We start from the raw sequence: 23,236 nt of genomic DNA, 5'->3' as shown, positions 1-23,236 counted from the left end.
GCTCCTCTTTCACCCAAGGACAGTTCACCTGTGAAACTGATCATAAGTTATTTAGTTATTGCAAGGAATTTTACTATTTATATTAAATAAAACTTACGACATCTGTTATGCTGTGAGACTAATCAAAGCTTTAAAATGTGAAGAAAACAGAAATACTTGAACGTACTATTAGAAACTCCTCAAGGTCAAATCAGAACCCAGCTTGAATTTTGCCGAATCTAAATTCTGCAGATCAGGGAACTTTGCTTCCCTCCATTTCAACCTACCCTGATAACATTAATTATTATGCCTCTGGTACATTTTGTAAACATTTGAGGTAATGACTCTATTACACAAAACACTGTACTATTCTCCTGCTGGAAGGTAACCCCCACTCTTGACTTCTAGAGAAAGCAACTAATATTTAAGAATTTCGGTGATTTCAACTTCCTCCCACCAACGCATGCAAATGACTGCAAGTACTGACAAGAGCTGCATTCTGACAGCCCTCGGATCCCTGAACATGCTCCTGCAGCCTTCAGGAGAGGCAGCAAAACACTGTGTTGGGGAGCTCCCTCACCTCGTAGCCCTCTGCCTCATGAGACTGCACAGGAAACAGACCTTTTACCTACTGCTTTCAGTTTACCAAACACAATAGATTAAAAAAAATAATAATAAAAAAACCCCAACAAATCTTGAGGACGAGTATGCGAGAAATTGGGTAAACCAGGTGATGGTGAAGAGAGGTGGTGGAAATTAAGATGCCAGTTTTTATCCCTTCTTCTGTTTACTGACTTCTGTGGATGTTACAAAGGCGATTAGTCAGTTTGCTTTTTTGCGATCTCTAAAACAGTAGGAACTGCTGATGATAAATGTGTTTAGGGATTAAATATTTGAGGGCTTCATGGAAGTGTGTGAAACATACTTCACAATATACAACTCTCTTAGGCTTCATTTTCCAATGCCTTATTCCTTGTGCCAGATGTTTGTATCAGCGTCTCATGAACGCAAACTGCATACAAAACAAGAAGTTCCTGTGGGTTTTGTGATTTATGTTCATTATCAACTAACAGGGAATCACAGAGCAATATAAAATCAGGCTAAAAATTGCTTCAACAGGACAGCTAATTTATGGCAGTATTAAAACCTGTCTAGACAAGGTGTTCATATCTTTACCATGCTTACTATTTTTTGCTAATAGGTAATGGCAGTCTTTCTTGTCGCAAACAAAAGACTTGTTATCTTCAAATCCACTGAGGACTTGGTGGTCCAGCTTGTTTTCTTCGTCTTTGCCTGAGACTTCCATGGTTTTGACTGCCACTATTAAGCTTCCCTCTGCTTTCTCCTCTTTCGGATGATGACCTGTAGCTCTTGAAAACTTTATCTTGTGCTTTCTTCCTTTCCGCTGACTTTCTGCTCCCTCCTGAAGTACTCTGCCTGCTTTTGCCTTCCAGAGCCCTTTCCAGCAGTGTGGCGCTGCGGGCTCAGCCCGCCAGCGCTCCGGCCCTACGAGCCCTCCACGCAGAGCAGGTGACAACAGCGGCCGCCTCACGGCTCACGCTGGCCATTTCACAAACAGCTGCAATTATTAACACTGCCTACACGTGTACCTTAGTGCTTTCAAAGGCTGCAGTCGCTTATTAAGCGTGACGGGCTCCTGCAGGCGCAGCTCCGTACTCGCTCCTTACTCCGAAACGCCCAACTCGGCTTGTCGCGGCGGCGGCGCTGCCCGGCCAGGGGTAGGGATAGTGACAGGGAACAGTGAACAGTGACAGGGGCAGGGACAGCGAACAGTGACAGGGGCAGGGGCAGGGCCGGGGCAGGGCCGTGGCAGGGCCGGCCCCCTCCCGCGCCTCCCCCGCTTCCTCCCGGCCCCGCCTGTTGATGTTTCACTTGCTTTTAATTCCCGGGTCGCAAGATGGAGGCGGCGCTGGGACGTCGCGATCTGTCGCTGCTGCTGCCGCTGTCGCTGCTGCTGCCGCCTCTGGCCGCCGCTCTGCTGGGCCCGGCCGCGCCGCTGGGACAGGTACCGCCGGGGCCAGCCCATTCCCTGACCCGCCACTGCCGCTTTCCCTGTCCCTGCCAGTGTCCCTGCCCCTCTCCCTGTCCCTGTCCCTGCCAGTGTCCCTGCCCCTCTCCCTGTCCCTGTTCCTGCCCCTGCCCTCGCCCCGCTCCCTCGCAAGGGTGTGCCGGCCCTGCCGCGGGGCGACTGGGGTTCCCCTCTCCCTTTGCTGGTTCGTGTGTGTAGGCTTCGATTGCCGTATCTGACAGGTCTGAGGGGGAGATCGTTGCTTGCGTGCAGTGTGGATGTGTTTGTATTTTCAGGCTTGTCCGCCTGCATCTCCGTGGTTCAGTGCCGTGGAAGTACGCGCTGCATTAGGTCCACACTTGTGCCTAGCCTTCTCGTGAATTGAACCGAGAAAAGGGTTTTGGTGTATTGGTATATCTGTAAATACACAGGCCGTTGTGTTGTCTGTTCTTCTATTCCAATATCTATGCTGTATCTTGGTGGCATCAGTTTTAAATTTGGTGGCTTTTTAAAAGAGTGGGAGGAATGTATTGGGTACTATATAGGAGAACTTTCCAGTGGGAATAAAAAGATTTGCCACAGAACCAGGTAAGCTCTAACCTCTGCAGTTACAGAAGAACTGGGTACTTCTGCCTGAGCTTGAATCATTATCAGATATATCCTCTAAAATCGGTATAATTGTGAACCCAAAGTGTAAGATCACAGAGGGAAGAGTTGTGAGGGGATTGTAGTTAATTTGTCTAGCCAGTGTGACGTTACTGTTACCTGACCAAATTTATTATGTCTTTTTTTTCCCTCCAGAGTTATTTATTAGTGTAATTTAAGTCAAACATTTCCAAGAAAGCCTGACAGAGGCCCTGCACTGGCACATCCTGTGTTGCGAAGCAGGATTCATTCCCGGCCTTACTTCCTGGTTTCAGCTTCTCTTTATGAACTTCTGAAGAGAGATCTCCTTAGCTCTGACTTCAAAACGGGGTCTGGATCTTCAGACACCTATAAAAGTGCCTGAATGCCTGAAGTGAGGTGTGCTGAAGAGAGCAGAGGGACCTCAGTCCTTGGGTACTTGGCTTATCCCTCTGAGAAAGAGAGTGCTGGCATGAATTTGCTGAAAGGCTCATGGAGTGACAGTGTAATACAGACTTAGGCTCTTCTTCACCTGCTACCCAGAAACTGGCTCTCTTCCACGCTGAAACTACAGCTTGGTAGCATTAAAGTTCTTTCTCACTGCTGGCAGTTTTGAGGGACACAGAGGGACATTTGTGTGTGCTGTCTTTGGATGTGAAAGCGTGAGTGAGGCACAGGGGTGCCGGGGCAGTCCCACGTCAGGCAGCCTGGGGTCAGAGATGGAACAGGTCTGTTTTGGAATGTGAGCAGGGATTGACTTAGCAGCTGTAATGCCTTGTGGGTACAGCTGTGCTGTTTGTGGGACTGAGTTTGTCCATTTGTGCCATACTGCTCAGGTGGTCTTGTGAGCTCATGGTTTGCTAGTTTGGAAGTGTCTGCACTCTTAGTTCTTACGGGTCTGGTGACCTAAGTATACACAGAAAATTTCTTCTAAGAGTCAAAAAGGGACATAGAAATTTTTACTTCAGTGGGTTTTTTTCTTTTTAGATGTTAAACTTAGCAAAATAAAAACTTGTGTTTTCTCCTGCACTCTTCAGTTTTGTACTAGATAGTTTTGCAGGGCCACTTTTGCAGAAGGAACAGTGTGTCTTGAGAAAGTTTTGAGTAGAATAATCAATAAAATCGTAAAAAACTGAGCTGGTTTCTGGGGGCCTGTTAGGAACAGAAGTGCCTAGGCAGTGGGAATGGGCAGAGTGGGAATTCCATGCTGTCAAGTTGCCTTCAGAAGCCATGAGCTCAGTGACTGTGGGCAATGGGGTCGGAATAACTGTGTTGTTTCCTCAGAATGGCTTGGGATTGCAGGCTGGTTGGGAGCAGGCAGCGTCAACATGGTCAGCTTTTCTCGGGCTGGACACCACAGCTGTGCTCTAGAGCTCTGTGAGCCCACTGGCTGCACTCTACTGACAGCTTCACTTTTTGTTAACTCTTCCGTGTGGGGATTAAAGCTGGTGTTGAAGTTTACCTCCTTGCCGAGGGCAATGGTGATACAGAAACCATAGTGGAAGGACTGAGGAAAACCCTTGTGACACTGGAATAGCGTTTTGTAAGGCTGAAATGCTGTTGTTCAGCTCTGGAATGTGAACGCCTCAACTGTTGTGCAATACTTGTAATTTCTTTAAAAAGCTGTTTTGAAATCTGGACTTTTTTTTTTTTAACATTAGCATGTCTGTTATAGTTTTTATTTCTCATAAAATTTGGATATGTAGAACGGAACTAAAAATTGATTGATTGGTTTTAGACAAAATTGGGGGTTTGTAGTTTTGGGCTTTTTTTCTTTAAAAAAAATAACGGGAATGATGCAATAAGACAGCTAACTTTCATGTTAAAGTAATGTTTCTGGTGCAAGGGCAGGATAAGCTTTTGTGCTTTAGAGTATTTTTTAATGTGCCGATAGGAACTGGCGAAAAGCAGTACTAACACCATGTTATTTGCTTATTCTGTTTACCTCTTGATAATTTAGGCTAGCAGAGTTCTTTCTAAATAACATACTTGCCTACCAGACTTTTTTTTTTTTCTTTTTAGTTCAGTGCAGTTGCCTGGGGAAAAAAAAAAAAAATTACATTATTTGTTGCCTGTAAGAAACCTCTGTGTGGATGGGTCGTTTCACAACAGCAGGAAATAATCTTCACTACATCAACCATTTGATGCAGTGAGTACAATGTATTGTAATCAAAGAAGAAACTTATTACTAGCAGCGTGCTGGAATGTTTCTTCCATCACTTTATGCCAGTTTCTTTATTAGGAGCTAGGCACATATGAATTTTAGGCCTAAAAGAGCTGACATCATCTTCCTATGTATATTTGATTAAATTAAAGCAGTATCACGCAACTGTGTCTCCATGATGTGAGTCTGAATATTCACCTTTAAAACTCATGATAAAATATCATTGTATGAGCTGGTTTAATAGGGAGGATATAAAGGCAATTCGTTCTAGTTACACACATGGAGGAAAGGGAAGGATAAGCCATGTTATAATGAGTCGCTGTAAAACAAGGAAGGAATGAAAGTGAGTGTGCTTGTTCAGAAAAGCAAAGTAAAGCAAAAGCATCATGTTAGATTATTATATTAAGAAAGAGTTCAGCTTTAGCTAGTTAAGAAAATACTGGATGTAGTCATCTTACCCTAAATTCTGTCACGCGATTTAAAAATGCCGAATCTTAATGGAGAAAATTTTGCACAAAAATTTTCTGAAATGTGAGGGACATATTATCGTCCTGCAAACTTGTGAAATTCTGACTTGTTGTGTCAAACTTTAACCATGGTTACTTCTCAATTCACTTATGCCTGATTGCAGTTAAGACTCTACAGTACACTTCTGTTTTGATTCTTATGAAAGAATTATGTGAAGCATGGATCATGGAGCCCTGGATTGCACTATGTAGTTACACTATTTGGAGCCAGTTGTCCATGTGAGAGCCAGCACTCAAGTGGTATGAGTTTGTGTGGTAGTTTTGTTTGTCTATTCATTCAGTCCTTTTCCCATAATTTCTTCTCAAATTTAGAAACAAGTTATTAGTTTTGTCTATTTTTTACCTGTTTGGCCACCTGCATCGGACTTTACATTTTTCAGTCGCAAACAGGATATCAGCAGTGCCTGTGTAATGGCTGTGAGGGGGTTGTCTGCTTTCAAGGCTCTGTACAGCTGGCCATCTTGTGAGGCATTGTGCCATCTGCTCCTAGGGCTGCCCACTCGGCTTCCCACAGGCCTCGTGGCGCAGAAAGAGCCTTGTTTGGAGAGCCTCAGTGGAGAGCAGCTGTGCCTCAAGTGGGCCGGCTGCTGGCAGCAGAATCTCGATGGGGTTTGTGTGACTGATGCAGCTGTGTAGGACGGAACAGTTGCCCTGGACTGGGAGAAAATGAACAGTGCACCCCATCAGGTATTCACTGCCTGTGGATAAAGTTTTGCCATGATTCTTTAATCAGATAATCAGATCTGTTTGAAGTTCCTATGTGATTGCACCCATCAGCTTTGCCTTTTGCGGTGTTTTTCCTAAAAAGCAATATTAGGTGAAATGTTCTTTGTAGATTTGTGTGGTGTTAGTCTTTGATAATTAATGAATATTCCCTTTTAACTTATGCCAGATGCTTTATATTCTTTGCTGACGTCTTTTCCCCTTCTTGTTCTTCTGTTGCTACTGTGATTATACTGCCCTAGTTAACAGTCCTGGATTCTGTTCCAGCACACAGTGAAAGAGAAAAGAATTGGAAAATGATCACTACCTGCTTACCTCTGCTGATCCAAGCTCACAGAAATTCACCAGTTGGCTGTAACCTATGCCGTCATGCTGTTAGTGCTGCTGCCCAGCTGTCCTAGAACAGAGTGACTAATATTTGTGGTAGGGACACTGTCCTCTTTGCAGGTTCCGTGGCCATTACCACTGTAAATATCACTGCTGGAGCACTAAAACAGGGGTGAGAAATCATAGGAAAACTCAGGAGAGACGTTTAGATCCTGTAAGAGCATTAAGAATGATAGTGCCATTTTTAGTGCAGATTGGAGTTTTGTGTGGAGGCATTTATCAGCACAGAAGGGTACAAGGGGCAGCAAAGTGTGGAACGGGGTCAATGGTAAGCGGAAAGCACACCCCAGTTCTTAGGGACTTGAATTGCTTCTTGGGGCTGTCCTTTCATTCTGGCTCTGTCAAAGCTCTGCTTTTTGAAATACCCCAGTGAAATCAGAACCTTTTAAATTACAGGCCTGTCTGAAGCTTTTATCATATTGTTAATACTGAAAAGTGTATCGTAAGTTATACAACCAAGTTTTATACTCACAGTTGAGGCTTCTCCAGAAATTTAAAATGCAGTAGTGTGGACTACTGCAGATAGATAGCACTGAGTGCTCTGCTCTCACTGGCTTTGTTACTGCAGGATTGGCTTACTATGCTTTTACAAAATAAGGAATGCAGGGCTTTTTACCTTTCTTAGTACTGAAGTACATAACCGCAAGACATATCTACAAAGCACCATAAAACACTTACTTTCCCTCCACCCTCAGGTTGTGAATTTTATTATGGTAACATGAAAAAAAAAATTCCTCTGTTGAAATGAAAGGATGTTCTGTAAGCGTGTGAGTCTTCAGCTCTAGGACTGAAAAGATGGGGATTTGAATTATCACTGGAGCACTTTCTAGCAAAAGTGTGGCTTGTGGCCAGGAATTTCATCCTGAAAGACTGGTACAAGAGCTGTTGGCCTTCCACATCTGTTTCCCTCCCCTTCAGGAGGCATAAACAACACATGGCTCTTGAGCACTTAGCAACATGCAGATACTGAAGGGGTACCAATCAGGCTTGTGATAGCAGGGGCAGTGCCATGCATCACTTCTTCCCAGCTGTGGATGAAAGGGGATCAGCAGGGATGGTGCTCCACTCTCCTGTGAACTGCGCCAGCACTCCTGCCCAGCTTTTCATGGCATTTGGCATGCACCTTGTTGTTTTTGCCATCCTGTAGATTTTGTTACGGGGTATTTGTAGGGTCAGGAAGATTGGCCACAGCAGGCCCTATTGAGTTTTGAGTGTGACACTGCAGGAGACACCAGTGGGAAGCTATGGGAAGGCAGCAGTGTGAAACTCACCTTCGAGGAAGGGTGAGGACTGAGCTGGAACACCACTGTTTTTCCTTGGGAAGATATGAAGAGTAATAAACAACCTGTTCATAAATTGCAGAATGGGAGCATATGACAGCTGAGTAGAATGTGGGAATATATCAGAATATGGGAAGATACCTGTAGAATTTGTTGGATCTGGATGGGAAGAGACTAGTCCCAGGAATGGTAATAGTATGAGGTCTCTGTTGTGTGGACACAAAATTGCAAGGGTCATGATACAGCTGCTGTAGGGGAATACTGATCATTGCTCTGAGTTACTGCAGAGCTTTATGAACCTGTACCATTAAGGAGATGCATCACCATCACCTGAGATGGTGGTGAGGACAGACATCTCCCGAGGAGATGCTGCAAGGACAGACAGATCACACAGCACAGGCAGTGCCACATGTGTCCATCGGAACAAGGAGCCCTGCTCATTATTCCCAGATGTGTTCTTGGATCTCTTCTGCTTGTCCAGCTCTTCCTTGCTTATTCAACTGACAGGAAAATGGTCTGGCAAAAAAGGGAAGATTTTTGTGCCAATTTATTGAGCTAAATTACCTCACTGACTTGGGATGGATCAGAGGGAAGGATGATGTGCAGGAGAGATCTGCACTCAGCAAGTGGTTAAACTGTCTCATTTGTTTGCACCTTTACAATCTGATTTTTGAACCTTTGACAGCACTCAGAAGTGATCCACTGAAATACTTCATTTCTTAAACATGTAACATGCTCTTCAAGTGCAAGTTTAAGTATATTTGAGAATCCATAACAGTGCTTGTGGATACCGTGTCAACAGAGCTAACAGCTGTTTTGAAGGAAATTAATCATTATATATATAGCTAATTTTGAGCATTTAACAGTCAATTGTTGAGCATATCTAGCTTCCTTCATGCCCTTCACTTTCAAATAAAGCATTTGATTAAAAAAAAAAAAAAAAGGAGGGGATTTTCCTATTTTTCATCAGTCATTTCCTTCTTTTTGTAATCTCAGTGAGTTCCTTTGTAGATGTTGAAAAAAGATTGTGAAATACTTTCTGTATAAAAACCCTCAGATGTAATTTGTGGCTTAAAAAGTGAAGGGCTATTAAGACAGCCTGGAAAATCCATCTTTTGTGCCCTTTGAATTCCCAGAAAACAGAAGAACCAAGGAAGTGATGCCACAAAGTTTTGGTAATCTGTTTAACAGTTTGAGAGTGTAAAAGACTTACAGTTCTGAATGCTAAGAGCTAAAAGATCTAAAAGTTTTGTGGTTTTTTATTATTAATGTACTCAATTCTTAAAATATGAGACGATAATAAGTGGTTTGAGGAAATTACAGGAAGACAGGATAGACTATATCCTGTGTTTACACTGTTAATTCAGATTATATTTTCAGTTACAGACTTTGCTTGTCTGACTAATTTGGTCATTTTAATTTCCTTTGGATAGGTAGGATTTAAGTTTTGAAGGAAAGTCAATATAAAAACCTGTTTCATATAAGGCACATTGAGGAAGAGATTTGTCTTTGGTCCCAGTGGCCAGAGAGTTTTCCTACTGATATGCCAAATGGGTCTGAAGAATTTCCAAGTCACTTTGAACCAAAAGGTTATCTGTGTTAGGTTTTAAACCATTCTTCTCGTGATGCCAGAATTCCAGCTGAATTGGACTTGGAGGTTGTTTTTCAGTTTTTGACCGTTCTGGCTTCTCGAGTATGCTCATTAACACCCATTGTTTCAAGGATTTTTTTGACGTTTTAGTCACGCTTCAGAAGTTTTCTGTCCATGAACTGGGGCTGTAGTATATTAGGTATTGCGTATTTCACGTATTTTCTGGCTGAAAATCTAGTGTTGTGTTAAAATACTAAATGAAAAGTCTTTTTGTGTATTTTCATTTTTATTTATTTTAAATTCTGAACATGTTCAATTTCTTATTAAGACATGACTCACTTTTTAAGTGTTGGTTGTGAAACAATGACTCAATTGCAGAGCTAAAGAAGATGCTGAAAGTATGGAGACGTTTTCCAGTGGAAAGTGGATCCACAGAATCACTGAATCATTTAGGTTGGAAAAGACCTCCAAGATCAAGTCCAGCCTTTGACTGACCACCACCCAGTTAACTTGACCACTAGAGCATGAAGTGCCATGTCCAGGTGTTAATGAAATGAAGTTATAATGATTTAAAGCTCACACAAACCAAATATGGAGCTTAATATTATTTTTGAAGAGGCGTCTGTGGAAAGCAGTGTGGCAATCATTACCTTTGGCTATGTGCAAGCAAGATTTGATTCTTGTATGTAGTTTTTTTCAGGGACGGACCTGGGAGATTTAGGGTCCCATTTGCAAAGCAGCCCGTGAAATTGTAAGGGAGAAATGGGAGGACAGAATGAGTGATTCAATAAATTACAGAAATTAGGGTTTGAAAGAAAGAAGCAAATCCCCATTTTCTGTGAGTTTGAGGTGTCCCATGTGGCATAATTTGGGAATCATAAACAAAGAAACAGGATTTCTGCTGACAAAACTGATTCTTTACTATAGACTAACATGTATTAAACTTCATTTTGAAGACTAACTGGAGTGCTTAAAAAAACGTTAGCAGAGAATCCGATTTTTACCTTTTGTGGTCTATTATTTTTCTAATGTGAGAGACTTCCTTACAGCCTTGTGAAACAAGTTGTTGTTGTTGTTGCTATTATTATCTTCATTACAAAAACACACAAACTATTCATAGGGGGATGCAGATGTCATTCTTTCTCATCAATCCTCTCTATTAAAAAGAGGGATGAAAAAACTGGACTAATCCTTACATGAAACAAGAAAGCATATTCCTTTTTCTTCTGTCTGCTGGATAGAAAGCCTGGGGTTAGAATGAAGTCAACACAAAAGTTGACTGCAGTGGCTCTCAAACTTACATCTCTTCTCACTGTTTTTTTTTTCCAGGAAGCAATCAGAGTTGGTGTTACGATGCTGAACACCAGTGGAGAATCTCACAAAGGACAGGTTTGTCCAGTTTTTCTATTTATTCAGTGACTTAATATGCAACGAAACAAAGCCTGCAGCAGCTGCAAGTGTGTCCTTTATTCTGACGTCAGTCAGCATGGAGTGTTTTCCTCTCACAGCAGAAAAGCAGCACTGGGGCTGGAAACATACACTCATTCTGGCTGTCTTTCTTTCAGGTTCTTTTTAACATCACCTATGCAAATGGACAGGTTTATCTAAATGACTTTCCTATGAAAAGCGGGGTTGCCCACATAACATGTCAGACAATAATATGTGAGTATTCTCTTTTTTTTTCTTCTTTTTTTTTTAAATTTTACTTCCTCCCCTGGGGTATTTGGCTTCCCTGTTGTCTAGTAACCAAAGCTTACAATGGCTGTGTGTTCTATATTTTGTAAACCAGAACACTGTAGAAGCAAAACATTTCCCAAGGTAGGACAATTCTGGTATTAAAATGGATCAAAAACATCTTACCACCTTCATCTCGAGTCACATTAACAGGCTTGTGTGTAAATGGTCTAATCTGAAATCCTGACTCTGCCCCTCTTTTCAAAGGAATGTTTTGCACTACAGGCTAGACAATGTAAACAGAAGGATGCAACTCCACCCTGCTAATGGCTGTGTCCCTGGGTTGGTTGGCATATATCCAGAAGGAGATTCAGTAACAAAAGCACGAGTTGTTCTTAGGAAGATCTTTTAATGGTACCATTTCTGTGTCTATTGGACAACTAAGTTTCTGCTGGATAGGATACTATAGCACAAATACTGCACTTTTGTTAGGGTCCTGCAGTAGTTAATGACTTCAAATTGTCTTGAACCTGCTGTTTTTCCACTGATTCAATGCTACATTTTTTGTGAAAAAACGAAAAGTGCTGTGATTTTTTTGGAGATCCACAGAGCATACTGTATAATTAATTAAACAAGGGCCATTAGGTTTGTTTGATTTAAGCTTCTGTTGTATTGATAACAGTCTTCTGCTGCATGAGATGCAGTCAATCTCTAGGTTGATATCTGAGCCTCATCAGGTACTTACAGAATACTAACACTTGTTGAAATTGCTTCTCTGAGCTGTGACCTTGTTGCTTGAACTCTTCTTTCCCAAACACGATCAATTATTAATTTGACAGTATTTTTTTTCTGGAGAGGGAGAGCAGTAATCAATTTCTCTTTTTCTGGTACAAAACCATGGCAAAATGTCACTTACTTGCAAAATAACTCACTCCAGAAAAATAGATATGATTTTATTGACTAATTCTGAGAGCTCCTGAGCACTCTTCTGTAGTTCGTATTAGTTTCCCAAAGCATAGTTGTAGTGCTTGCAGTGAGTAGTTTTGAATCTGAAACAGTGATGAAAACACTGATCTGACCTGGCAGCTACAAACCTGAACTCTTTATCTCCATGTTTGTGTCTGGATCCCCAGCACAGCACCTCTCTCTGTCACCTGTAATGTACTGTTTATGCTACTTACTTACTAAATTATTGACAACAGATTCAGGTAGTGTTTGTAAAATGCTAAAGAAATATCAAGATACTTACTTAATAGAGGGGGAAAATACTCCGGAGTGTATAAAAACAAAGCTCGACCTTAGTAATCATGATTTTGAATATTAGAGGCCACGTACTCTGACATCATTGTAAGATCATTCTTGGCACCTACATCCCCACTTGAAGTTCCCCCACGTCAGTTCTGGAAGTGTATCTGTCACTCCTGCGAAGGTAGTGGTGGTTGAACCGCCTGACACGTGGTGTAAGCTGGGAACACAGGGAGCTTCAGCTGCTTGGCATCTTAAAGGCTTTGGGCTTTTAGTTCATGCTTGCTGCTCCAAGTGAGAAAACATTCAGCAACCAGTTAGTGCCCTGGCTCACACCTCTAGGGAACTTGCTGTCTGCCACTTATTTTTGCAGTGGAAGACGTTACTAAATTATGTCAGAAAGTATTTTTCTATATTTTAAATAAGAAAAATAGCTTTTTGAGGACAGGGATCACAGCATAAAAGTAGTGGACACACTGAGTAGTTACTGTGTGACTGAGAGACCCAAGTTGAGCCTTATCCCACATTACCTGAGAGGCTCAGCACTACAAGTGACCAGTGGCTTAGCAGTAGGGATGGTTTGGTCTCAGTTCATGTCTCTTGGTATCTGCATGCTGGAGAAATTCCTCACCTCCACTCTTGTGCTTCTGCAGGACTTCAGTTCCAGCATGCCCTCATCTGAAGCAGAGGTGTGGGGTATTTGGGAGAAGGATACTAAGACTATGCAGAAACAGTCAGGGTAGGAAGGCAGTTCTGTGTGTATTTGTAGAACATTAAGTTGTTGAAATAGCTGAAAGCTTTTGGGTAGGAAGAGAGACTGAGGTGTCACCAGTCACATATGAAAACAGAGAGGGGGACAGAAAAATATGTAGGAGGGAACTGGCACTCATCTTGAGCAGGAGATGCAGTATGCCTGGAAAAGAGCATATTTGTTTCTGTATTCAGAGGAAGGGGAATGTTGTGCAAACCAAGATGTTTACACAGGTGGCTGGCTAGGCTGTGGCATTACTCTTATGAACTACTTTGGACAACTGAAATAAGAATGCAGCAATAACCAAGCCAAAGAGCTCTGGTTAGAGTGCTTAAATGCAGACCTCAGAGGCAGAGACGTGACCTTGTTTGCAGGCTCCCTGAGTCAGGGGATTGATTGTACAGCTCTGCTGTGTTATGAGACCTGCTCTGAGTCTGATTTGGTGATACAGTGGTAAAAAAATCATGGCACCTGTTTTAGCTGTTGCCCAGATTACTACTGGTTATAAAAGCAGTTACTGGAATGTTAAGGACATCAGCATAGCACAGATGTTCTGTACTGCTGTCCTGGCATCTCTGGTTTGATGCTAGTGGTACTCTGACTTCTCCATTCCGGCAGGTGCTGCATGTGCAAAGGCATCTGTGTCAGAGTTTCACCTGTTTTCTCCATGGCTAGGTACTGCTTTCTGGTTGAGGTGGTTTCTCTTTGAAAATCGTAACATTGTGTGTTAACAGTGGAGAACAGAAGCTTGGATAACTTACCGGATCAGCAGCGCCTGGGAACTGTCAGTGTTCGCATCATGGTTCACGAGTGGCCTTTGGCATCCACTTCTAATTTGCAGCTGATTGTTGTTCAGGAAGAAGTGACAGAAATTGATGGAAAACAGGTAAAAAAAAAAGCCCTGCTATAACATTCTGCTTGTTTTTAATTTAGGAGAGGCAAGTAGTTTCCAAGGATTAAAAGGTTTCCACGTATCTGGCTGGTGATTAGAACACAAAGTGTATAATTAATGTTAACTATCACAGTACTGAGGGAGATAACAGCAGAGTTGGCAGTATAATAGTGGGGGTGTTTCATGAGGAAACTTCAAGTTTTAATCCCTCTATTCATATTTTAATAATTATCATTTACTATATCCCATGCACTTTGAATAAGTGAACTTGTGCAAGCAAAGCCAGACTCACAAGCAAGAGCTGATTTATAAAATAATGTTCAAACAAACAAAAGGGGCATGGTCTCATTCTGCATCTTGAGGTTTTCCCCATTGTTTATGCCAAGCTAACAAAAGGTTTCAAGCAAGTAGCATGGGGAACAGCTTGCAGCAGGAAACTTTCATGGCAAGTGGACTTACTGTGAAAGCCCACTACACCTGAGAGCTTAGCCTTAGAAGACGTTGCATGTAAGATAATTTTCATCCTGATAATGAACACGGATGTTGAAATGAACAACCACCTCCACCCCTCCAATTCCAATTGTACTTGCACAAATAGCAGTCAAGGTGAAAGGTTACAACTCTAGCTGGGATTGAAATGTGCAGAACTGAGTTCTCAAAATGAACTGCATGGTGGAGTTGATGTACTAACCACAGAGATTTTGTAGAAAAGGTCCAGCTGCTGAAGCCAGCAACTGGCTTATTTCTGTGTCATATTTCTGTTTCTGCACTTCTGCATCTTATATGTGGCCAGACTTTTTTGAAGCTGGCTTGTGTTCTGCTGTCTTTTTCTTTTTTTAAAGGATAATGATGATAGGACCACTTGATCCTTAATTAATTGCATGGTTGGCCTGTAGTATTTTTTACAGGGATCTGTACCATGTCAGAATTTTACTCTGTTAGTGAAAAACCCCACTGAGAGGTCTGTAGCTTTTCCAATGAGGTCTTTATCCTACTGACAATAGCCTAAGATAGTGTGCTTTGATTCAGTTGTTACACAACAGTGGCGTTGTATTTCAGGCCTCAAACTAGACATCACAGTGCATTTCAGATTTTCATAGGGACCTAGTAAAAATAACCAGAAAGCTAGAGCTGTTGATTTGAGTGTTGCTTTAAGTCAAAAGCAGTCTCACAAAAGCACAGTGGAGGAGCAGAATCACCTCCCTCAACCTTCTGGCCACACTGCTTTTGATGCAGCCCCAGGACAGAGTTTGCTTTCTGGAACGTGAGTGCACTTTGCCAGGTCATGTTGAGCTTTTCATCCACCAACGCTCTCAAGTCATTCTCTCTAAGGCTGTTTATCCATTCGCTGCCCAGCCTGTACCTTTGCTTGGAACTGCTCCAATCCAGGTACAGCACCTTGCACTTGGCCTTGTTGAACTTCATGAGAGGTCCACCTCTGAAGCCTTCTCAGCTGCTTCTGGGTGGCATCTCTTCCCTTCAGCAGGTTGACCACACAGTGTCATCAACAAACTTGCTGAGGATGCACTCAGTCTCACTGTGCATGGTGCCAGCAAAGTTGTTAAACAACAGCAGTGCAAATACCCATCCCTGAGGACACCACTTGTCACTAATCTCCATTTAGCTATTGAGCCATTGACAGCAACTTTCTGGAGTGCAGCCATCCAGCCAATGCCTTATCCACTGCCTGGTCCATCTGTCAAGTGCATGGCTCTTGTCTGGAGACAAGGATGTCAAGCAGGACACTGACAAATGCTGTGACACTTGGCTTTCAGTTGTTGAAAAGAAGCAATGTTCCTGCAAAAGCAGAAATGTCAGTCTTGACTCAGCAAGACTTTCAATGTTTGCAAGTGTTTTCACTACATACCTGAGTTTTCCATGCCCTAAAATGCCTCCCTGCAAGAAGATAGTGATGTACTACGGTTAAAAGCCTGTGTATAGGCTACGATGTGCTTCTGCAGGGAGAGAGACCCGGTCTGTTCAGCATAGTTTTTGATTTGGTATGGTCTACAGAAGTGTCATATGTGAAAACAAAGCTATACTAATTCATGATATAACAGCCCTATATGTACATCTTAGTGGCCTGGGATTTTCTGGGACATACTGGTGTCCTCTTCAGTGTTGCTTTAAACTCAGTAATGTCATGTTTGCATCTTTTGTAGGTTCATCAGGAAGAAGTAACAGAAATAGATATTTTAGTGAAGGACCTGAGAGTACTCAGACATTCCAACTACACCGTCCCCTTGAAAGAGAGCATGCTGTATTCCATGCCAAGGGACAACGACGTGTTATTTACACTGCCCAACCTCTCAGGAAAAGGTATCTCTCAGCTATTAAGTAGTATCTTCATCCATATTCAATCTATTGCTTTACAGGGTAAGAGAGCATCATTTGTCCCTTGTTTTACATAGTGAAAGAATGTCTTCATTATCAGGGAGGGGGGTTATTTTATGTCTTGGGTTTTTTATTTTTTTAAACACCTAAATTTAGCTCTTCATATTAGGTATTTTATTTGTTTGTTTTCAAATCTGTTCTCCTTTGAAGTACTTGATACTTGGCAGTCTGCAGACCAGCGATCTGACAGGAATAAATTTCTCTCTCAGATCTGTGATGGAAGTTTCTTTACAGCTGCCCCTGTTTCCTGAGAATGAAAGAGAAAACAGTAGAGGAAATACTTGTCTGGGTCAATTCCAAACCACAGAACAGTTTTCTGTTATTAAACCTGAATAACTTGAAAGCAATAGAAGTTATTCGATGCCTTAATTTTATTTCAGTTTTGTTTAATCAAAAACTGTCAAGGATTTAATTGGAGTAGAATATTTTGATCTAGTCCATCACCTTTTAATCTGATGACAGCTGAAATTTACAGCTAAGGGCACAGCTAAAGGCTGCACTACAGCACCGTTTCTGTTTCTTATCAAATTCACTACTCAAGTCAAAAAAACACTTCTGTGTTCTTGCTGTAAATGTGTGAAAACTGTACCCTCTGTAGAGAAACACAGCATGTCCTTATTTTCCTGCAGAGTGAGTCAAACAATAAGCAAACTCTCCACTGAATCTCGTTTTTCTTCTTCAGATATTCAAGATCCATTGCAAACTACCAGTCAGTACCTCATCCAGCAAGTAGAAACTACAGTGGATGAGGAGACACTACCTGGCAAGTTACCAGAGACCCCCCTTAGGATAGAACCTCCATCTTCTTACAAGGTGCTTTTGTTTGTTTGCTTGTTTTAGTTATTAGTATATAAATATAATTATTTAAACACAGACAACCACTAAGACCAGTGGGTTTCTGCAGATAAACAAACCCCAATTAAACCAAAAAATGTCCCCTCCTAAATTACCATTCAGCAGTGACAAGTCCAGTAGGAATCCATCGGGCTTCCAAATCTTGCCACGTTCTGACCACACAGATAATTTCATGATAATCAGTTGTGATATTTACATTATACCAAGCTAAGCATTTACGACAATTTCAAATATTGCTTAGCTTTAAAGTCCACCATTTTCTCCTGACTTTGCTCAAGCGCATACCTCTCTGAGAAATGGACCACTGGTCTCACCTGAAGGAAACACAGTAACAGCTGGAGAAGTTTCAGTTCCAGCTTAGGCAAGGATGGATTTCATGGCCTCCTCTGTGGCCAAAACACAGTTATAACCGACTGTCTGCTCTGTTCAGGTGTCCTTTATTTGCCAAAGGGGCCCTTAATGAACAGAGAACTAAACCTTCACCTGTTTCAAACTTTGAACAGTAAAGATATCTGAGCCACCAGTCAATTCCACCATGCTTTTAGGAATGTTTAAGAATATATGAGTTTAAGTAAAATTATCACCATGTAATACGATTTACCACTAGCTGAAAAAAACCCAAAAACCCAGCAGTAGCTTCGTTTTGCAATCTTTGTATTTTTACCTGTTTTGTAGGTGATGTGCCAGTGGGTAGAAGACTTGAGAAAACGGTTGTGCAGATTCTGGTTTCAATCTTTACCTATCTTGTTTAGTTTCATGGAAGTTGTTGTTGTTGGAGTTGTTGGAGCAGCTCTAATTATCAAAGTCTTAAAGGTGATTCTCCCTTCCTGTGAAAATAAGTAAGTAATTTTTGTAATTCTTTTTTTGCTGTGATGAAGGCAAAATATTGACTAAAGGAATCTTCCAAGAAGCAGGCCCATTCTGTAGGATAATGGTAGCAAGAATTCAATGAGAAAGCTACTGGTAGCTTTCCATTCCAAGTGCACTTCTGACACATAGACATTTCAGAGAGACATGGGAAAGTATGTAATTGGAAAAGTCTTTAGCTGAGCTGTCATACTGCCAAATTTTTATCAAGTCTTCTAAGGACTACATTGGGAGATGCTATTAACATAGTTCCAAGAAAGGAAGGTAGAAACTAGGGCTAAACAACTCCAGCATCTCCAGATCTTTTCATACTCCTACCATGTTGGAGTTGTACGGTAGTTCTGAAAGGCCTCAAATTTGGCTTCACAAATTTGTGTGGGAGTTCTCCAAGAATTCCCTGGCCTAAGTGGCAAGAGGCCACAAATAAAGCTGATTCCCTGCAAGGGCAGAATCCACTCGGTGTGTTACCAGCAGCACTAACGTTTTTTGGGAATGCAAGGTGTCAGAACAAGGGGCAGAAGGATGAATTAGTAACTGCAGGTAAGAAATCAGCGTAGATTTACTGCTGGAATGGGCAAGCCTGTGCACTTTAAAGCAACTTAAGTCAGCTCTGGAAGAGCTGACCCTTTGAACTTTTTGTTCTTTGGGAAGCGACTGACAGCGCAGCTTGCTTCACCAGCCTCAAGCACAGCTGATGTCTTCAAATGCAGCTGGTAGGCGTGCCTCTGAATGGCCCTGCACACAGTTAATTTATGGATCCACTCAGGGGTATGAGTGGCCCCCGGCCTTCTGACAAACCGGGAGAATGGAGGGCTGGCAGATCAGGAAGGCTGGAAACTGCAGTGACAAAAGAGGCCGTGCTTCCCCTGGCATTTCACACAGCGTGCTGTCAGATGGGAAGGCTTCCCTGGTTAGAGCAGAAACAGTGGAGAAACATTTTGTACTTTCCCCAGCAGTAAGCAGCTTACCACTGGCAGTAAGTAGCTTAACACTGCCGTGTATGAAACTGAACTAAGTAGAACTAGGAAGAAAATTCTAATCCCAGCAGACTGTTCAGCAAAGTGGAAGATGGCCTGTCCATAGCAGAGGTCAGTATGGAGCAGAGGAACCAGCTTGCAGTAATTTCTCTTCCACTTGAGGAACATGGGACTTGCTCATACCTTGTTAAAGTGTATAAAGAATTTGAACCACCCCTCCTCTTTAAAAAAAACAAACCAACCAGAAAAAAAAAAAAAATCCAAAAACATCCCCTAAACCACACAGTTATTTTCTTGCTACCTGTGTAAAGTGGTCCTCTAAGGTTTAACTCAGGACTATAAACCAGTTAGAATGAGCAGAACAGGCCATCTGGTGAACGTCAGTTGCAGATGTGAGTTGGGATCTCATCCCGAGTCTTTAATGCCATTCTGCATTACACTGATAAAACTGGAGGTTATTGCTGAGTCCTGGAGAATCAGCTGTAGGTCCTGACAGCAAACAGTTTTAGGCTATGAAAGTGAGCAGATAGAGCCCACACTGCTGATGTTTCAGATGTAGAAACTGGGCAAAGGGAGCCCTCAGAAACCACAGGCAGTACACTTTGTACACTTTGGAAGCATTTTTCATTGCAACTTCATATAAGAGGTATTATTTATGTAAGGGTAATATTATATTACTTATATAAGGGTAATACTTAGTTGATGCATTGGTTTAATATAAGTTTGGGGAGTTTAGGAATAAGTCTAATTTTTAGAACACAGAATCGTTTTGTGTATTGTTTTCTAATGCCAGGTAACCTTACCTTTCAGAGGCATCCTCCTCCTGGATCAAGTCAGCTTTGTACCTGTGACTACCATCAGCCTGCCTTCAGACCTTTCAGACACGAAAAATAATTTAGATGAGAAAGCATGTACTTAATACTGTATTTACTTTGGAGTTACTGGATTTTAAAAACACACTTTCAGTTGATCTTATATTTGGCACCTGATCTTAATACCTTGTTTTTTTCCTACTAAGAAAAGTAAATCAATTGATTAATTGATAAAGGGCCACTCAGGCTGAGGCCCAAAGCTGACTTCCTTGTGCCTCTCCATAAACAATCAGCCTTTTCAGAAGCTTCAAAATAGAACAGCTGCCTTTTCAGAAGCTTCAAAATAGAGCAGCTTTCCACCCTGAGGACTGCCATTGGTTTTAACTTCTATGAAGTCATTTTTCCACACCTCAGACAGAATGCTGGCTGCCTTCATGCCCATAAACCGAGTCAGCTGTCCTGACTAACACGATGATGAAATTCAGGGTGTCCTTAAATCCGCAGATAGGATTTGTCAGAAAAAGATGAGGGAATATTGCAAACATCAGCTGTGCCTGCAAACCTAAGCAAAGCTGCCCCACCTGCCTCCAGGTCTCGTAGGGTTGAGTGTGTCTTGCAAGGAAGATACCACTACCAAACATTTGTGTTACTCAAAAGATACAATGTTTTATAATATATGCAAAACAAAAATTTGAACAGCATATTTATATTTCAAGCACTTTACATTTTTATGGTCCCTTCCACTCATAAAAATTGTTAGCAGTTGTAATCAGCTTGCTTTTTGGATCTGTGACAGCAGTACTCTATGAAGTCCCAAAAGAAAAATGAAAATTCCATTAAATTCTACAGAAATACTGGCTTACTCTTGCTGAGTAGGCCCAGTCTGCTCATGCCAGTTTGTACTGTAAACGTTTTTCAAATAAACATTTAAATTGTTTATTAGACTGTGTTCATGTGTGCATTTATAGTTAGATAAGACAGCAGTTTGCCAAACATTTCAGACTGAGGGCACTCTCTGTTTCTTACCTTTTCATTGTTCTTACTTAAAAAATTGTTTGTCAAAAGAATGAATAGGTAAAAAAACCTCACAACTCTAATTACCTGGCACTAGACTGAGCACAGGTATCATCTGAGTGATCAGAATTATCTGTGTTCAGCTGGAGTTGTAAAAGGGTGAGGGAGAAAAGCTGGGATTCCCATCTCCTCCTGCCCTAAGGAAACATGATCATGAGTTTAACAAGATCCATATTACTCAGATGCTCATCCTTACAGCTGGTCTGTGACAGGAACAGGTCTCATCATGTCACTGAACTGACAGCACTGCAGTGATAAAAGGAACATTTCTAACACTGACTTGGCCTCGTAAAAAAACCAAACCGAACTTCACCACCCAGCAGTGCAGTGTGCTACACCACAGCAGCTCAAGGTAATGGGGACACTGCTCAACCTTCCCCTTGTTTAATTTTATTTTTTGCTCTAGTACCTTGTGGGTGGCAGAGGGATTGCCACCCATGGCTGAACAGGAACCTGCTAGGATCAGCACAGGATTGGTGACTGCACAGAGAAGAGAAAAATCTTCAAACGTCTAGACAGACTTCTCTGTGCATGGATATTCCCTGCCCCTCCGTTAGCATAGTTCAAGAAGTGATCTACAAGACTGAAGTTAGCTGTTTCTGGAAAAAAAAAATAAATTAGGATGGACAAGAAATACAGCAGTTCTCCCTTAGTGCACAAAAAATTATACTGCAGATGGAAACTCAGCAGCTGTTTGCATGTGCTCTGTGCATCTCTCCTTATGAAACTGGAAACCAAGCACCTGCAAGAGCCAGAAGGAGATTTAGCTATTCTAAACAGCTGCAACAAATCCATGGTTAAGCCTGAAAGTGTTGGTGCTGCTTCAAAACTTGGCTGATTTCTGCAGTTACAAAGCACCAGGAAAGAAGTATCACCATCAGGTTAATGGAATTCTAAAAACAGTGCAAATCTTGAACACAGTAACTGCCAGACAGTTTCTGCTGGTTTATGGAGCTGGAGTTACCAAGTCCTTAAAAAGTTAAAGCTTTTGTATTTCTGCTTTAGCAGGCACATGGTTTTCCCAAATCACAGTCTTGTGCCTTTCAGAGGAGTGCTACTCTGAGCTGACACCACTCTGAATTATTCTGTAAACTGATTAAAAAACGGCCTCACCCAACGAAGGCAGTAAGGAATGGGCAACTGTCCTGCATGCCAGTCATGGTAGGTCTCATTTTTCCAGGACATGAACTGATCAGGATACACATGCCCTCTAGGGGAAGGTGTGGGGGGGGACTGGGAACTGAAAAAAAACCCAAACCCCAACAAAACCCATCTACCCAAAATAGTGGTAAGTTCGTAGAAACAGCAACATCATCTCCTCGCAAGCACCTCACAGCAGCCCTTCCTGCCCTCAGAACTGTGTATCACCACAGTGCGTGTTCCAAATCAAAATGAACCTCCGAGCTAAAACTCAGCCTCTGTCATCTTTTCTCTCCTGTGCTATGCATTACAGAGATGTTAATTTTGTTCATTCAGAGTGAATAGGGCTGGTTGAGTAATAAACTACTGCTTTTAAGTTGAGGTTTATTTTAGGAGTTCTCAAAATATATCACACTTAGTCTAAGTGGCCCCTAAGTGGACTGCTGCCAACTCTCCCTTCTTATGTGGGAGACAGATTAAGTATTCTGGTTTATTTGCAGTGAATTATGAGAAGAAATCTGCAGCAGCTGACAGCTACACACTAATCCTTGCATACAAACAGGAAAATAAGTATTAAGAGTACCCACATCTTCAAAATAACTGCATGTTTTTATTAACTCTGACACATAAGACTATCCGAAAATAGTAAGTTTGTTTTCCGTTCTGGAAATGGAAGTCCATTAATGTATACTATACTCACCTCAGCTTTTTCCTTTCATTTCTGGGTTCATCATTCCAGGTCCACGTTACTTGAACCTCTCATCACTGACCCTGCTGGAAGTCCCTTTTCAGCATGTCCAGCTGTCACACACAACATATAATTTCAGGCACATGAACAAGATACTCACAATAATGGCACTTGCCTCCTACTCAGACTGCAGCTTTGTGTTACCATTTGTCCTTCCCACCTACCTTGCAGTATCTGAAGAGGTGAGCAGGAATTCCACAGCCAGCTTTATACAGCATGGACCTATCAGCTGGAATAACTCCAGACCTATTGGATTCATGAAAAAATCATGAAGTTTACCCATAAGCAGAGCTACAGCTGCCTGCACTGGGAGGAGCTAGCAGGAAGAAGTGTTTCCCAAACAGCAGATGGATAGAAATTAAAGGTGGTTTAGTTACAATTACCACTGTTCAGCAAAATCTAAAATTATTACCTGGATGGTTTACTGCAGAACCATTCTCAGATAGTAAGTGGCGTGCAGAAGCAGTTAAGTAATGAAAAATGAGAATGTAGATTTTATGTCA

General features: G+C 41.9%; 1 protein-coding gene across 1 annotated transcript; it reads left to right on the top strand.

Moving 5' to 3' along the window:
• Window positions 1-1,738: 1,738 nt before the first annotated feature.
• On the top strand, window positions 1,739-20,713 carry GINM1 (glycosylated integral membrane protein 1). The gene is made up of 8 exons (XM_040060397.2): window positions 1,739-2,005; window positions 10,634-10,693; window positions 10,870-10,966; window positions 13,709-13,860; window positions 16,029-16,185; window positions 16,943-17,073; window positions 17,791-17,954; window positions 19,770-20,713. The coding sequence occupies exons 1-8, from the start codon at window positions 1,898-1,900 to the stop codon at window positions 19,876-19,878; spliced, it is 978 nt and encodes a 325-aa protein (XP_039916331.1). The 5' UTR covers window positions 1,739-1,897; the 3' UTR covers window positions 19,879-20,713.
• Window positions 20,714-23,236: the final 2,523 nt, after the last annotated feature.

Source organism: Hirundo rustica, chromosome 3 (assembly GCF_015227805.2).
Source record: "Hirundo rustica isolate bHirRus1 chromosome 3, bHirRus1.pri.v3, whole genome shotgun sequence".
Lineage (NCBI taxonomy): Eukaryota > Metazoa > Chordata > Aves > Passeriformes > Hirundinidae > Hirundo > Hirundo rustica.
This window is presented reverse-complemented; position numbering and strand designations above follow the sequence as displayed.